This window comes from Diceros bicornis, chromosome X (genome assembly GCF_020826845.1).
Source record: "Diceros bicornis minor isolate mBicDic1 chromosome X, mDicBic1.mat.cur, whole genome shotgun sequence".
NCBI classification, from domain to species: domain Eukaryota; kingdom Metazoa; phylum Chordata; class Mammalia; order Perissodactyla; family Rhinocerotidae; genus Diceros; species Diceros bicornis.
Genome location: NC_080781.1, coordinates 71,216,574 through 71,235,329, shown reverse-complemented (window position 1 = coordinate 71,235,329; position 18,756 = coordinate 71,216,574). Strand labels below are relative to the sequence as shown.

Genomic DNA, 18,756 nt, shown 5'->3' with positions numbered 1-18,756 from the left:
ACTTAAAATCCAACTTGCTATTACAGCTGAATGATTGCTATTGCTTTTGAACGTAAAATGAGTCTATTTTACATTTAGTTATGTGTTACATTTTGTTGATTACATTGTTCATATGATAAAAGTTTTTATTATGAGCAAGTTATATCAACTATAAAAATGGAAATTAATTAAAATAAATTGAAATATGGAAAATCAAACAAAACTAAATATGGAAATGACACAAAAGGAAACTGGTTTATTGATATATTTTATGTCAACTTGGTTAACACATCACATTAAATGGTTTGGTGTCATAATCCTAAAATTTCATAATTTTGAGAGCCAAGGGCACAAACAAAAGTTCTCATATAGTTTATACTAACAAGAAATGGAAAAGAAAGAATACTGAAACAAAAAGATTATTCATACTCTTATTATTAATTTGATCTTACAACATAACGTAACAACTGAACTTAGACTAACTTAGCCTAGTTTCATCTAACTGAACTTAATGCCTTATATATTCTATCTATAACTTTTTTTCACAAGACAATACAATGCATGATCATTTTTAGGACTTTAGATCACATGGAAAAAGTAATGCCATTTTTGAGAATTCATTTTTATTACTGTTCTATTGTTTTAGAATTTTTTTTCAATTAGTTCTTAACCCAGGCACAGATTTATCAGTTTTTAAAGTTAAATTATGCTCACAGATTTTTACTTTAAAATCTTAGTATTTTTAAATCTACATATCATCAGAAAGAAAAACAACGGTTAATGAGAGCTTTAAGAATTTGCTTGATGGTTAAAAATTTTTATTTTTTTGTTATTGTTTTATGGTCTTTATTTTCTTTTTAATCACTCCCTGGCACAAGTTCACCAGCTTAAATGATGCTTTGCTCCTAGAACTTTTGAGTAAAAAGTCTTAGTGTTTTTAAATTGTCACAGCATCCAAATATTTTTAAATTGATTAATGTGCATTTTAAGAATATTTTTGTTGTTTTGCAGTTTTAATTCTTGTGTGCATGTGTGTGTATGTGTGTAGTATGTAGGTGATGGTATTTATTTCTATTGTTTCTGACATGAGCTCAAATGTAGCATCTTTCAAGCTACATTGTGCCCAGAAATTTTATTTACAAGTCTTAACATTCTTAAATCTACACTTCCTCCAATAAATGGTAAGAGTTTTTATGGATTTTTTTTGTTGCTTTTGTTGTTTAAGTGAGTTATAACAAATGTTTTCTCTTCTTTTGTACATTTTAAAATATTGATTTTAATTGCTCCTGAATCAGGCATGAGTTTAACAGCTTCCTAGCTGCATTTTGATCCAAAGCATCATATGAACGTTATAGTATTTTGCTAGTTTTACAAAAGCTCAAAAAATATGTTATAAATTTTTGTGTGCTTTTTTATGTTTTGTTTTGTAGGGGGTTGTTTTGTTTTATGTTTTTTTTTTTTCCAATGCGGTCTTCACCTGGGCACAAAATTAGCAGATGTCTACCTATGTTGTACGCCAAAATTTCATTCAAATGATACAGTATTTTTAAATTTACAGATCCTTAAAAAAATAAATAAAATATTAATGCAAGTGTTAGGAATTATTTTTTGTTGTTTGTGTTGTTTTTATTGTTTTGTAGTTTTTTCTGGTTTATTGTTGTTGTTTGTTTGTATTGGTTTGCTTTATATATATTTTTTCAATATGCTCCCGGCCTGGGCACAAATTCAGCACATCTCTGGCTATATTGTGCTCCAACAGTTAATAAGAAAGAATAAGTAATTTAAAGTCACAGATGTCAACTCCTCTCCCCCCAAAATCATTAATGTAAGTTTTGAGAAAGTTTTTTTGTTTCTTTTATTGTTTTATTTTTGTTATTATTTTGTTGTTAATTTTTTTCAATTTGCTCCTGACCTGGGCACAAATGCAGCAGCTTTCTGGCTACATTGTGCTCCAAAATTTTATATGGAGAATATTTTATAGAAATCAGTCTCTCAAAAGAAAGATAATTGTAAATTCTAAGAAAAAAATGTTGGTGTTGCTTAGTTTTTTTATGGATATTTGCTGTTTTATGTGATTTTCCATTTTGCACCTGTCATGGGCACATATTCAGCAGCTTTCTGGATTTGAAGTTTCATACGAAAATCTTAACGTAGTGTAAAAAAACGAAAACAGTTTTTAAAAACTGACGGTGACTGCAGATGTGTAAATCCAGTTAATTTTCTGTTTCTTCCCACCCATATTCATGCAAACCCAATTTATCTTTCTGCTTTCAAAATATATACAATAAATTTTGCCAGCTCTTTTAAATTTGATACATTTTTTATTAATAATGTTATGCTAAAATATGTTCTTGTGCTAAAATAAACTCAATGACAATTCAAAAAAAGGAAAAAAAAGTCTAGCATTTATCAGTAGTAACACAAAAGGTTTTTTTAAATAATCCCTGAATTTGTTCTATATTTATAGGCCCAACCTAATTACCAAATATTATCAGAATGGAAATATCTTTTTAAAAGTATTAAAGTGATCTCCATATCACTAAAGTCAAGGCCACTGACCACCTACGTAATGTGATACAATAAAATTCTAACCCAGCAGAAGAGTTTTGGTTGTTGTAATTAGACCTGACCTATAATTATTGAACAAAACAGCATATGTACAATAAACATTCAAATAAATGTATCTGACTGCACTCAGTACATTAATCTATTCTCAGTATCATTAGCTTCAAATCTTTTCTCTTACTCATAGCATAGGAAAAATCATAGGAGAAACCATATCTGGACCTAAAGACAGTTCTCGTACCTAGAAGGTAGATTCTAGCATTAATTCACCACCATTATGTGTTGTCTGATCACTAACTTCCTCTTGAATAGCTGGAAGGGAAGGCTTTGTGGTCAGAGGCGTTTCAGTCTTAAACAGGGACTCCATTCTGATATGGGTATTAATGTAGAAGGACTTCTGAAAGGACTCAAGGGTAAAGTAATAGATGAAAGGGTCAAAGCAACAGTTCAGAGTTGCAAGACACAAAGTGATTGGGTACATAATCCTTGCAAATTTTTCCAACAAGCAATTGGTAATAGCTTGGGAGCGCACCAGGGCATACAGAAAGAGAACAGAGTTATAGGGTACGAAGCATACCACAAAAACTGCCATATGCACTGTGATCATCTTTAGTACTTTTTTCTTATTAGTCCCAATTTGAGACAATGTAGCAGGCTTGCGGAGGGTTCTTAGCACCACAGAAGAGCAAGAGACATTCAATATCAGAGGAATGACAAACCCAACAACTTCAATAAATATGGTGATCTTGGACAAATAAGTCTTCCAGACACGTTTGGAGAAGCCCTCAAAGCAAGTGGTGGTTGCATTGTTGACATTAGTGGTGGAGAACAAAGAAGCTGAAATGCCACCACTGAGGACTAGGATCCAGACTCCAGCACACACAATAGCAGAATTCCTCCTGGTCCTAATGGTACGAGATCGGAAGGGATAGACAATGGCCAGGAAACGATCCACACTAATACAGGTGAGGAAGAGCATACTCCCATAGATGTTGGTGAGAAATGCAGTCCCAGAGATCTTGCAGAGAGTGTCACCAAAAGGCCAGTGGCGGTTGAAATTGTAAAATATTTTGAAAGGTAGAGTGCAGACAAAGAGCAAATCGGAGAGGGCCAGATTGGTGATGAAAATAGCAGTCTCACTTCTCATTTTCATGCGGAAGCAGAAGACAAACAGAGAGGCACTGTTGGTTATCAGACCCAGGATGAATACAACACTGTAGACAGCACCATTCAGATTATACTTGAAGGAATCATCAACAATGCAAGTACTATTGGCAGTAGCATTGCCCAACCTGGGTCTGAGGCTTGAATTTAAATCTTGGAATTGGAAGTCAATGAATCTTCTGTCACCCATGGATTTTTTTCAGGAGGCCTGCTGGCTGCAGGGTTCACCACTCTGAGACTAGGGACAGGTAGGAAATGTTTTCGTCCTATGGGAGACAAGATGGAATGAATCATCAAATCTGCCTTCCATCCATGATTTCTGTGGAATGAAAAATATTCTGTCCACCCAGATTAGAAATAACATACATATTCAATTTTGTTTGACAAGTACTTTTTGAGCATCTACCATATGTTAAAAGGTACTACAAGAGCGTCTTGCAAGAGTGGAAGATATCACACTCCGTACAGTAAGTGCAATACTGTAGCATTGCAGTGAACAGGAATAAGATATTGGTTACCTGAGAGCCCAAGGAGGGGGAAAATAAGCTCTGATAGTAGAAACAACATTAATACTGTGAAATTTATAAGGTGCTTTTTAACTTTCAAAAGCATGTTTTATTTGATTCCCACAAGAATACCATAAGGTAGGCAAGACAGGAATTTATCACCATACTACAGAAGCAGAAACTGAGGCTTATGCAATTTAGAATTACAATAATGTCAGAATTGGAAGAACACATAAACACTGTAGTCAGAACCAGAATTCAGTTTTTTTATTCCTAACCAAAAGATTGTTATGCTACTCTAAATTGTATTGTCTACTCTCCAAAATTACTATACTTCATTGTCTGAGTATTAGTTCTATTGCATAAGACTACAGGTGGATATGGGACCTCCAGGACACGTTCTTACAAAAGTTATGACTAAACTCCTGAAGTAAATTGTTGATTCACCTTTTTCTTCTAAGACATGAGTTCAGAGAGCAGGGATCCCTCAGTTAATTAGAGCTTCTGGCTAAAAGTTTTTTCACTGCATTATATTGCCTTTCTAGAGAGATAATTCAAATAACCATCTCAGTGTTTCCCTCCTGCAGACTGTGGTCCCCTTTCCAAGCTTCTCTCATTCTAGACTCTAAGTCTAGGATGTCTTTCTTCTCCTTCTCCTGCTGCCCATTCCATCAGTTATCTGCAGGCCTTGGGCTCCTAAAATGGCCCTAGTCAGTAAAGTTTTTTTCTGGCTGAATACAAGCCAAAGGTGAAAGGTAGATCTGACATGAATAGCCATCCCTATGCCCCATTGTACACTTCTGATCTGGCCGGTTACATGCCTACCATGGCTTGTACATGTGGCAGTTATTGACTTAATCATATTTGTTGGGTATCCGGGCCAACATTGTTCAAAGGTGCATATAGAAATCTTACTAACCTTCTCCTAGGTCAACAGCTGCCATTGGACAGGGACTGTCTTTCGAATTCTCTTTAATACACTGTGGACAAGTAGCTGCTGAATGAATTATTTTCAATGGGGAGGATATGGAATAAAAGTGGTCTTTGTCCCCTGACATATCCAGTAATGTGTTGTCACATGATTATATTTTAAAATGTGAAAGGCATTTCTCTGAAGTGATTTCTCCTTACGTCACTCTTTCCTTCCAACACCCAGGGAACAGGTCAAAGGGTCTCTGTATATAACAGAGAAGGAAGTGGAGGGGGAAACCTGCCAGATATATAGAGGCCTAAAGTTACTTCAACCAGTGTTTGGCTTGAGAAAAAACTGGTTTGAGAAAAAGCACTCACTCACTGCAGTGCCTAGAGGGAGACATGACCTTGGAGAATACGGCATGCAAAGCAAAAGATTGTCATTTTTAATAGTTAAAGTTTTCAAGTTAAAATTGGAAACTTGCTATTCCTGAATTCTCATTCAGCAAATCTTTATGGAGTGCCTCCCCTGAGCCTAACACTGCATTAAGATCGTATTGCTTCTTGGCCACATCATCTCATAGGCCCAGCTCAACTTTTGCCAGAAGCAACCTTGACATGTAAAAGCAGAGTAGAGTAGGAATCTTGACCAAGTAAGGTCCAGGGGGAAAAAAAGCCAGATGAGGAAGAAATAAAAATAGGTGGGGAGAGCAGAGGAGGAGATGGGAAAGAATGTAGCAGAGAAAAAAAAAAAAACTGTAGAAGTGAGAAAAGGAGGAGAAGAAAAGGTGAGAAAAAGAGGACCTTGCCCGGGAGAGGTCAGTGCTGCCATCCAATTTGTATGAAGGGCCTCGGGAGGTATTTCTAGTTCACAATTCCTCCAATCCCATCCTCTCTACCTTGCTTCATTTCACTCCTTCTAGTTTTCTCAGAAAGAAGAACAGTGTGCAATCATTATGTTTAATGTCACTGAAGCTGATCAGCAAAAACAGGAAGAGCTTGGAAAATCTCAGTCAATGGAGCTCATAACTCACTTTGGGGGCTGCAGGCCCAAGTTTCTGCAGATTGTTTCACCAATGGAGTGGCAGAAACAAAAAGAGAATGGCAAACTTCTCAACTGCTTAAACCACTTTATATACTATTTTTAACACCCCCACTCACTACTCGTTACTCTGGAGGCTTTTTTTTAATGGTGAAAGAAATCAAGGTAGTCAAAAAATATCCCTCTAACATAGTCACACAATCTAAAGAAATTATGGTACTGAAAAAATCCTAAAATTAAAGCCAAACTTCATTCACAAGGATCTTCTTGCCCCTGCCTTCTACAATAAGTACTGCCAATAAGTTTATTTTATTTGGAAAATGTTTTCATAGTAGAAGCCTTTTTTCACCTCTGTCCAGAGTCCCTCAGTCTGCCCACTGGTGACCCCTTTACACAGCATGCTTCTAGCTTACTGGCTATGTACTATTTGTATTTCCCAAGATGGTGTGTTTCAAATAGGTGAGCTTAGTCTCCCCAGTTTTCCATTCAGTTTTATGTCACCCAGAACATATATACTATACCCACAGCAGGCAGTCTGCAAATGCCTAGCACTTTGGCTTCGCCGCTTTGAGTAACCAAATCCTGTTGGAGAGAAAGGACCACAGACAAGAAAGCATTACAGTGTCAATCCTGGAGAGAGGGCATGGGCAAACTGCCACTAAGGCCCTATTCATAGCTTTTCCTTGCTCAAACACACAGCACCTTTGCTGTCTAGCAGTGAGGGTGTGGTCCTGGGACTTAACATGGCATTGGAAGCAAGGAGTTCTATTTCTGACTCAGACACTGGTTCACTCTGTAACTTGGCTATACTGTTTCTCTTCCCTGTATAAACATTACCTCTGAGCCTCACAGCTGAGGCTAGGAAGATTCAACAGGGCTTGTGAGTAGCTTTATGAGCTTGCCAATATTCAGTCTGCCTAACCACAAGGAAACATTATAGAAGCTTTTTTCCTTCTCTCTCCCCTGACGCAACTGGACACCTATGTCTCTGTCTTGGAACAGTGAACTTCATATTAGCAACACATCCTTCTCTTATGTATACATTAAACCTCAGAGAGCCCTCCTTGAGTTTCAACCTTAACTACACAATTTTCTCATAACAGGATAATTCAGGAGGGTACCCCCAAAGGAATATCTCCCATTGAGCTATGGTAAAAACAATCAGAGAGGCATTTGGCTCTTAAGATGATTCTGAAGGAGAATCAATGATATTCAAGAAACAAGGTCTCTTTTCTGACTGGCTTCCTTTTTTTTTTGACTAAAAGAAACTGTTTTTTAGCTACTAGATTTTCCTAAATGTCTAACATATTGTACACTGAATGAAGGCAAAGGGCCAACACTCGAGCTTCAGATAAGATGAAGAAGGATGAAAACAGGCTGATGCAGTTAATTACATCTTCCACTGAAAGTAGCATTAGACTATTGTCTTGTGAAGACATTTGCAGGCAATTATTCCAAAAATTAATCACCTAGGGTGTTCAGAGTGCTGGGTGGATATATTTTCACTGACAATGGGCAGGAAACAGGTCACCTGGAGGTTGACCAAAGAGAAATGTGACCCTCAATGAATATTTAACTTTGACCTACACATATGGAGCCAATTCAGACAGTTCATAGTAGTGTTCACAATTTTTTTCCTTTTTAAAAAATTTCTAATGATAATGAAATATACCATGGTTGGGGTCTTTGGGGCTCCTGGAGGAAATGGAGTTAGCCTTTTGGCCCTATAAAGATGAATACCTAAATCACTTCACTTCACTAAGTGCTAAACTTTCAGATGATACATTGAAAACAAATCTCTAACTTCTGGCATATGCCCAGTAGCCTAGAAAAGCTGGCTTGCTTTTGTTTTCTACCAAAGACAATCCAGAACTCAGGAAGACAAGGCCTTGAAATCAGAGTATACTCAAATTCTCTTGCTTTGCTCCTTTTTAAATGAGCTTGGGTCAGATCAGATCCCCAAGCTTCTGATCCCCAGAGCATTACCCCTTTCTGCTCTGGTCGAAGCTTAGGAACATTGACACAATAGTTTTCAGAGGAAGTTAAAACCTATTGTGTCTTTGCCTATATATATCTAGCAGTGAAGCAAAATAAAAAATACAAAAATATTGCAAAAAATACAGATCAGAACCATCCTGCTGGAATAACAGGGAATATGTCCAGAATGTTGCTCCTCAGATGAGTGGTTGCTAACAAATAAGACTTCCTAAGGAAATCTTCTAGACCAAGTCACAGGCACAGGTCACAATCATACACATGGTTCCAAATGATGTTCCTATGCATTAGTTGATGTTTCTTAACAGTTTTCAGAACACGACCTAGCCTTATGACATTACATATGGAGGAAACCACAGGTAAATGTTGCACTCCAGAGCTGAGCTGGGAAATTGATCTGTATCAGGTCTCATCTCAAGCAAGCCCCACTGCGTGTCAAATGTTTAGATTGATAAGCCTCATTTATTTTTGTGCAAGAAATATCCTTTTAAAAATGGCTTCTCTATGTTGAATTTGGTTTCCACTGAGATTATTATGGCTGTTTTGTCCTCCACTTTATTTGAGGAGAGCAGGAAATTGATACAGGCCCTAATCTGAGCAGATCCTATTCTCAATGATTAACTTGATTTTTTTCACCAAAAAAATATTCCAGTCTCCCACAAATCCTTCACTGATGACACAGTCTAATCTTTGGAAAATAATGTGGTTCAGTGCTCAACATGATGGGGCCAAAGATTGCATCAAACCTACTAAAGTAGAATTTTTCCTAGCAGTTAGTTAGAGAGTAAGACAATGCAGAGAAATTGCTCAACCTAGTATCATGAAATAGTCTAGAGTCTTGACACTCAATATCTCATCTCAGCAGAAGCCCCAGATCTTTTGGGAAAAATTTTGGGTGTTCCTAAAAGAGCTCATTTCCAAATTCTATGAGGTTCATACATGCCAACTAGAAATTTGGCTTTATTGCACATATTTGAACAGGCAAATTAGTTATCAATTTTTATACCAATTCACCTGATATACTTGGATACTGATCCTGATAATATGAATATAAACCATGTCTTCCATCTCTAAAGGTATATACCAGTGAGTGGCACAGAGTGCTTAATCAAAAGAATCAATATTAATCTACACCAAAATTGCCTGGATTATAATAAACAGTTACAACTCCTTCACCCATTCTGGATTTTTGGATCATATACTCTGTAATAAATTGGAAGTATTCATTACAAAAAAAGTTGGAGAATGAAATTAAGAATTTTGGAGAAAGCTATTACCAGGAGAGTGGTACTGACCACATTAGTTCAAGCCAAATTCTGGCACCAATTTTATCCGAGACTTGGGTAATCAATAAACTTTCTGGAGGTACTATGGTTAGAGATTTCCTCCAATGGATGTTGTGAAATAGAACTTGTCACAGTAGTGTGCCATGGAGAGAGCTTTTCAATGAAACGTATACCAAGATCATAAGGTGAAGAAATTTATTATATGACGTAAATCAGAGTAAATGAGAACCAACATATTTTAAAACAGTATCTAAATGCTTCGGGTTTCATTATTACAGAATTGCAGGTAACATTTTATTTTCCAAATCTATCACTGCTGTGCCTTATTTTATTAGTTATATTGATAAGCAAGAAGTCCATGAGTCTGTGTTACCTACACCCATTTAAAGATAACTAGTGACAAAAGGAATAAAAATACTTCTTCCACTTCCATAAGGTAATACATTACATTAAAAATAACCAAACAAAGGAGATTTCTTTTTTTGGCTTGAAGTTATACCAGTTTTTTCTTTGTCTTTTTTTTTTTCTTTTCTTTTTCTCTGGAAACAGCTGTTACTATTGGGCAGGGGCCTTGATAGGGAAAGAGGAAAGAAGACTGAAACAACTCGTGGAGGGCCCACTGCCTTGTCTCTAACCTGCACCCCCACTCCAACCAGATTTCTTTCTCCCCTGAACTACAGTGACACGAGCAAAGCTTCAATTACTGAGTATTAGCACACTGACAAACACTGCTGCCTCTACTAGGATGTCCTAGGCCTACCCAATATAGCATGTCTTTAACATCTTTAAATCACAACTCTGCATAAAATACTTATATAGAACCAGAAATACTATGTAATGAAATTATTATAAATAGCACCTCCATTTGAATGCTACCCATTTCCTGCCTGTAATGTAGAATCATCTGCTAGTGCCAAACTTATACTATTGTTGCATCTCACCCTCTTCTGAACAAAGGTAAGCCAAACAAAGCAGACTGCTAAATAATACTCCAACTCTCCTGAAATAATTTTTCTCTAATCTAAGAGAACCAAAATAAAAAATAAAATCATTAGGCAATTTAAAATACGTTTGAGATCACCTTAATATTAAAGAGAATTGATTTTCACACTCCTCCAGAGAGCAGTGTTTCTGGAATGAAATTGATATTATTTTACTGGTTTAACTTAAAAGAAGAGAGAAATACTAAAATTTCTTTCTTTTATGACTTTCACAATTTCGGATTATAAAGAAAACTTCTTTTCATTTGCAATCCAAGCAAACTAGGAAGTTCGAATACCCAGATGTTTTCAGGTTTGGTATTAATTCAATATTGCCACATCCAGCCCTAGCACTAGCTAACTGTGTGAGAGCAAGTCAGAGTCTCTTTCTGGACCTCACTTTCTCTTGTCCTTCCACCTTTGGCCTTGATCAACAGCAGCCTTCAACTGATGATATGGCAGTAACCTGACTGGCTGTTCCCTTTTGTCGATTGCTTTCACCTGCTCACATTTGTCAATGCAAAAATAATGTTTTAATCCTTCAAAGTCTGAGATAGAGGGAATTAATTTTTATTAGACTCAATGAAATTATTGCTAGATTTATTTTGTTTATTTTTTAAGTGTAATTGACATACATTATATTAGTTTCAGGTGCACAACATAATGATTTGATATTTGTATATATCGTGAAATGATCACCACAATAAGTCTAGTTAACATCTATCATCATACATAGTGTAGATTTATTTTAATATCAGAAGTAAATATTATTAGTGTCAGAAGCTAAGAATTACACATCAAGATGCCATTTATATCCTAAGTCTTCCTAATGCCCTCATTTTTTTCATCCTCTGCCCTTATGCCCATATCAGTAAGCATATCAGCTCTAATTATCTAGGTTTTAATCCTCAATCTTTTCTACCTATTCTCCCAGTCACTTGTAATCCTCAAAATATAAGGTTATCAAAATACTGCAGAACATAGCTATATAGAATCAGTAAACTACTTTTCTATGCATTGTTCTGACAACCAATTACTTGTTTACTAAAAGTGAGGCTGGATTCCCAGTGGTAGGTGACATCCTACTAAGCTCCTGATCTGCAGTACCAATATTCACAAAAACATTATAGGATCCCCACCCCCTTAAGAAGGCCAAGAGCAGACTATACATGATGATCATACACATGGAAAAGAGGCAACTACACAATTAGACCCTGATCACACCACAGCAGGGACAACAATTAATGCATTTTTCTCTCAAAGATAATTGAACAGAGGAAGATTTAGCTAAGCTTGGCCTGAGTGTTGCTGTGAGGCATCTTCCCACTTCTCTTTAACCTACAGAGAGTACACATTCTGAAAGCCTTGTCTGATTATTCCAATAGGGCTTTCATTCGCATCTCTGATTGGCAGAAGATACTTTAGAGTGTAGATGCCATCAAGTTTATCAGCTGAACTCATCCTTTTTAGCAAGAGAGCAACTTTTCATCTGTGACAAGGCAAAAGGATTTACAATCTATGCTGATGAGATATGTTGTTTGGAATTTTGTTCTGAAAAATAAACATGTTTCAAATCCACTGGATAATTTGCAGCTTAGGTTATTATTGTTGATTTCATGTTAGTCAAGGAAAAAGAAAGATGGTATAATTTGGTAAGGTAGCAAAGTGAATAACCCCACCAAGCCCAGAAATGTTCTAATCTTTGGATTTGTCTGGTCTTTTCCATGCTGGAATAATGATGAATTACATTGCTATATTTCCTAAAATAAAGTAACTAAAATACAATATTTATCAATTCAATAAGATCTTGTCACTAAAAATCTTAAAAATATTCAGAATACACAAGAAGAAAATTTTGAATATGCCATATTATTGCATTTGTATGGAAAAAAACAATTAATTTCACATATAATAGCAAATTCAATTTATGCCAGAATTAGTTTTTCATTGAAATATGTTTCCTCCTTTATGGTCAAGTTCATGAATAATTCAATATAGCAAATGTCACATTCTCCGTAAATCATTTAAACATCAAAGGCACCCTGCATATAGTTTTACTAGAAGAAATCTCATCATAATAGAAGCCACATTACCTCACCATCAATTGTAAACCAAAGAAATATAAAGCTAGCTGAAAGAACTTCTAAATTGCTCTACTCCGTGTTGTAAAACAACTGTGTTTACATGAAACAACAGCCTGAAAATCCTGTATCTCTTCCAGTGAAACAACATTATTGCCAAAACAATAGAAATTCTTGCTTTTTTTCTTTCTTTTTTTACCATTCAACACGACGATCCCTGTTCAGCACTTCTGAGATGAAGTCTAACTTCTTTCTCCACTGGAAGCATCAGTGTTTCCACTGAAGTTTGTTATGCCGTCCTCCCACCCCCAAACACCCAAATTAAATCTTTCTCAAAGAGACTTACCCCAAGAAAGAGTGTGCTAGATGAGAGAGTGTGCTCATGCCTGTAGACAATTAGCTAATAAACATGTAAACGGGCATCTCGCACTTTAGAAGTGCATATTTTAATCCATTATTTTTTTACAGGGAAAGGTTAGCCCAGCCCAAAGTAGCAGACTCTGGGCTGCCGCAGCTTCTTACAGCAAAGCGCCCATTCTGAAAATGTGAGCTTATTTACATTTATCTTTCCCTTTGTTAAGGAACGGCCCTCTTGAATGCTGTAGCCAGCATGCCTTTAACAAACAGGACACAAGAAAAGGCCCAAAGTCCGGGCTGGAGCCGAGGGCTGGGGGAACTCTTGGGGGTCTCAATAGGAAATGCTTTTCATTGGATAAGGAGGCATTATTAGGAGCCGAAATCCCGCCCAATCCCCTGTGCTCCATCCTTCCCTTAGTCACCAATCACTGGACTGAAGAAGTTTTTCCTTAAAGAGCATTGCCCAGGAAAAGCAGTTTTCACAGTCAAGAATTAGCAGCTTAAGTGCCACTTGACAACATAAAAAGTGCCTTTCCTGACGAATTAATCCACAGAGAAAGCCTGTGTGTCTGTCTTTGCTGCAGGACTGCTACCCCTCTACAATGCTAATGAGGAGGAGGAGACAAAAACTCCAAACTGGGAGGAGTGTTTCATTACGAGCAGCCCATGTCTGCTCCAACTTGCTTAAAAAAATTACAACAATATTAATAATTATAAGTAAGGAGCAGAGAAAGGCAAAAGTGAATTCTATCATAAATACATGCCTATTGTACTATGCAAAATTAAACCTCCCACCACCACAAAAAAATAGAATTCAATACTGTACTCACTTACACTTACTTAAGCCAGTGAAGTACCCTCAGAGATGCGTTGGGGTCCCAGAGCCCTTATACCCACCTTCCATGGACTAGGGAGTGTTCTGTGGCAAAAGGAGGGTCTACACTTCTCTTAAATAACTGCCTGGCAGGAAGTCTAATTACTATGAAATTTTCAGAGGTTTGCTAAAAACCAAAATAAATAGTAAAGATGCAATCTGTTTATAATTGAGAGTTATCTTCAACTGTATACTTCCTCCCCCCTGGGCAAGTTCTTTTCCTATAGGTTGACTGCCTTGGTCACCCACTCTGCTTTTTTTTTCGTCTGTTTTTTTCCCCATTCTCTCCCTGTCTCTCGTTTGAATTTGTTGCAGAAATTCACTCATCCATCTGTAACTTCATTGCTAGCCCTTCCCCTCTGCCACCCCCCTATCCTTCTCTTCTCTACCTCCACCCACTGCCAACACTACTACCAACAGCAACCCCGCTCCCTTTTCTGGAATAAAACTCTTGGGCCAAGAATAAGTTGCTTTCTTTCTCTTGGCAGAGCCACACCCCTGGAGAATTGGGGGATACTCTGCCTGCTTCAAAACTTTAGCCTGTGTAATTAAGCTACCTCCCAAATAAGACATCCTTCCCATTTGTTTATTCCCCCTCTTTCTTCAGCTCTATTGTGGCTGTTCTCACTAATAGTCAAGGTCAGTAAACAAGTGAGTGTGGAGCCTTATTACCTGAGACTGATTCTAAAAACCACTTTCTCTGCTGTTTCCCCTCTCCCTGCCCTCCAGGCTCTATTTTTCCTGTGCCCCTCTCCACTTATCTCAGGTATATCTATTTCTGTCAGTTGCTGACATTGACTGTGTCTTTACAAGTTGTCATTTGCTCACTCTGGACCTGGACCAGCCCTTGGTGCATTTGTCAATCTGCAAGAGAAAGATACAGTCACTGCCCTGCGGTTATTCACAGTCTAGCTTGAGACACAAGACACATTAAAGAGTGAGATACCAGAGGAAAATTCTGAAAAATACTAAATAGTTATACGGAGAATAAGTTCTGTAATGGATCAGAGGTTGGAGATGGAGTCCTATGGATGGGACCAGGAGGAATTCCCAGAGGAGGTGGGATTTGAGCTGGAACTTGATGGATGTTTAGTATTTAAATAAGCTGAGAAAAGAAGGAGAAATCTTTCTATGTCGCCAGACTCAAGTGATCAAATGCAGGAGGTGTGAAGTGAGGTGAGGTGAGAAGGAAGCGGGTTTGTGAAAAGAAAAGAAGGGTAAGAAGAGCTTTTGGGGGAGAGTGCTCAATTGTAGCAACTCAATACACTATAGTAATTGAAATCAACCTATAGTCATGGTCACTGTCCGACTGTCTGTATGACCAGCTCACTATCTTTCTCCTCTTTGGGTTAATATCTCTCAGTCTTCCAATTAATCTGCTTTCATTTCTCCCTAAGGTACTCAAATACCTTTCTGATTAATCTCACAAACAACTCCTGGGTCTTTCACTATATCACTGAGTCACATGCAATTCTAGCATTACTTTTCCTCTATCTGAGGTCCAGCCTCACTGACCTACTTTCAGTTTCCTAGAATGAGATATTATCCTTCACATCAGGGACATTTATGCTTGCTCTTCCCCTTGCCTGGAACACTCTCCCTCTCCCTAGCCTCCCTTTCACGAAGTGAATTCTTACTCTTCCTTCAGAAATTATCCCAGTAATCATGCCTTCAGAGAACCCTTCCTTAGTACCTAGTTCAGGTCATATCCACTATTAGATGTCCTTACAGTATCATGGACCTTTTCTTCATTGCATTCATCACAGGTATAATTTTACATGCATTGTGTAATTTTTTATTTGTGTGATAATTTGATTGTCAGTCTTTCCCAACTGTAAACACCAAGAGGATAGGGTCCATATCCGCTTAATCCAAAATTAAGGATTTTGTTCACACAAACTCTTCTCCCTGACCTTCTCTCTTGCCTAAGCAAAGCAGTGGTGTGCCTTATTTATTTATTTATTTATTTTTTTTTTACTTCTCAGCTAAAAATATGTATCGTTTCATCCATGTACAAACAAGTCCATATCAAGGTGTTATTTTAGAACAAAAAGTACAAACACATAAAGAAAAAAGTTCCATGAACAAGAAAGTACTGAAGCTTATCCACTACCATCCCCTTTTGCCCTCACCTCACTCCTCACTGCAAATATTCTAGTTTCTCTTGCTCTAATATTTGTAAGGTGGAAGGAGGGAATGAAAGCTTTTCCAGGGTGTTCTCCAAACAGCCAGTTTATAGCCACACAATTTAACCCAAAAAGTCCTTCAAAAAAGCCTTCATTGAGTTGCTGATGTCTTTGCCACTGGGGGAAAAATGAATATACAGCTGAAAAAGTGAATTAAGAACTACCTGGGGGAGTATACATTTCATTTTTATCTGTTTGAAAAGAAAGTAACCGAAATATGACTAACTTCCAACTGGGAATTTACACATTTGAATAAGAACAGTCAGATGCTTGAGATCTTCACACTCCAAACCCAAATCAATTTTTCTTTCTGCCAACAATATCAAAGGACTGGGTGAAGTCACCCCAAGTGCCAGGGACTCAACACTATGCTAGTTTCCTTGGAAACAGTACAAATGTAATTGAAGGATTTTAACTATGCCTATGATTTAGGGTCCAACTAATAGTTTTGGTAACTCTCATAATCTGTAAATGAACACAGTGCCTGTATAAATCTGGGCAGTGTTCTAGGAAGGGAAGCCATTTAATTACTAATTTTGCCTTAATTAGCAGATGTCTTGAAGCCTTTCAGAAAACAAAGAAAGGCGAGATCCTAAATCCTATAGCCTTTTTTTTTTTTTTTTTTGCTGTAGAAGATGCACCCTGAGCTAACATCTGTGGCAAATCTTCCTCTATTTTGTATGTGGGTCGCTGCCATAGCATGGCCACAGACAAGCAGTGTAGGTCTGTGCCCGGGAACCCAACCTGGGCCACCAAAGCAGAGCATGCCAAACTTAACCACGAGGTCTCTGGGGCTGGCCCTAGGCTTTCCTTTTTAATACAATCTTCATTTGCTTCAATGGGAGGAAAGGACCACAAAGTCAAGTTTCAAACCAGTTTATAACACTGGACATTACATCTATGAAAGGGTAGAAAACATTTTTTCAAGCACAGTCCCTGGAAGATTTTTAGCTCATCCTTCACACTGGAGCACCATCACCTCTTAGCTGTTTCTCTAGCAACTGGGGTTTCCTTCTCACTGACTGAACAGGCTTAGATAATAGCAAGTTCCCATTGCTATAGGCAGGGTTGGTTGTTAGAGAAAATGAACATTTTTATCGAAGAGCTTTGTAAAGTACCCAGAAGACTTGAATGCTTGGTATAGGTTAGAAAAATGTCAAGGTAATAATAATAACAGAAAACATTTCTTGAGCATTATTATATGCCAGACAATATTCTAAGTGCCTTACCTATATTTATTTACCTAATCTGCACAACTCCATGATGTAGTTACTGTTATTGTCTCTGTTTTGTACTTAAGAAAAATCAGGTACAGAACAGTTAAGTGACTTGCCCAAAGCGACACAGTTAGTAGTTCCTTGAAAGGTGTTGGATTTTGTCAAATGCTTTTGCAGCACATATTGAGATGATCACATGGTTTGTGCTTTATTCTATTAATATGGTATATTACTTTGATTTTTCACATGTTGAGCCAACCTTGTATTTCCGGGATAAATCCCACTTGGTCGTGGTATATAAATCCTCTTAACAAGTTGCTGGATTTGATTCACTAGTAATTTTGAAGGATTTTTGCATCTGTATTCACAGGGGATATTGGTCTATAATTTTCTTTTCCTGATGTCTTTGCTTGTTTTAGTATCAGGGTAATACTGGCCTTATAGAGTAAATTGGAATGTGTTCCATCCTCTTCTATTTTTAAGAAGTGTTTGTGAAGGATTGTTGTTAATCTTCCTTCCTTAAATGATAGGCAAAACTCACCAGTGAAGCCATCGCTCCTGGAATTTTTTGTGGAAAAGTTTTTGAATATTAATTCAGTCTCTTTGCTTATTATATGCTATTCACATTTTCCATTTATCTTAAGTCAGTTTTGGTAGTTTGTATGTTTCTAAGAATTTGTCCATTTCATTCAGGTTATCAAATTTGTTATAGTTCATAGTATTCCCTTATGATACTTTTTATTTCTGTAAGGTCAGCTGTAATGTTTGCTGTTTCATTCCCAATTTTAGTAACTTGAGTCTTATATCTCTTTTTCTTGGTCAGTCTAGCTAAAGGTTTATGAATATTGTTGATCTAGTCCAAGAACCAACTTCTGGTATCATTGATTTTTCTCTATTATTTTTCTATTCTCTACTTTATTAATGTCTGCTCTAATCATTATTATTTCCTTCCTTGTGGTTGCTTTGGATTTAGATTTCTCTTCCTTTTTTAGTTTCTTAAGGTGAAAAGATAAGATATTATTTTGAGATTTCTATTCTTTTTAAAATATATTTATTTTCAGCTATAAATTTCCCTCTGAGAACTGCTTTTGTTGCATCACATAATTTTTGATATGCTGTGTTTCATGTTTATTCTTCTTATTTTCTATTTTCTCTTATGATTCTTCCTCGACCCACTGAAATTTAGCAGTGTATTGTTTAGTTTTCATGCTTTAAAAAAAGTCCCAATTTTTCTGTTGATGATAAAAACACTGAATAAACTAGGAATAGAGGGTAAATTTCTCAATGTGATAAAGGACAGCTATGAAAAACCTACTGCTGACATCATACTCAATGGTAAAAGACTGAAAGTTTTCCCACTAAGATTAGGAACAAGTCAAGGATGCCTGATTTTACCCCTTTTATTCAACATAGTATTGGAAATTCTAGCCAGAGCAATTAGGCAATAAAAAGAAATAAAAGGCATCCAAATTGGAAAGGAAGAGGTAAAAACATCTCTATTCACAGATGACGTGATCTTGTATATACAAAATTCCACAGAATCCAGAAAATAACTATTAGATATAGTAAACATGGTTAGCAAGGTTGTATAATACAAGATCAATATACAAAA

The 18,756-nt window shown here is 36.8% G+C and overlaps 1 protein-coding gene across 1 annotated transcript; it reads right to left on the bottom strand.

The window, feature by feature from the left end:
- Nucleotides 1-390: 390 nt before the first annotated feature.
- On the bottom strand, nt 391-13,125 carry LPAR4 (lysophosphatidic acid receptor 4). The gene is made up of 2 exons (XM_058536243.1): nt 12,857-13,125; nt 391-3,974 (listed from the first exon to the last, which is right to left on the bottom strand). The coding sequence occupies exon 2, from the start codon at nt 3,896-3,898 to the stop codon at nt 2,786-2,788; it is 1,113 nt and encodes a 370-aa protein (XP_058392226.1). The 5' UTR covers nt 3,899-3,974; nt 12,857-13,125; the 3' UTR covers nt 391-2,785.
- Between the last annotated feature and the right edge of the window lie 5,631 nt (nt 13,126-18,756).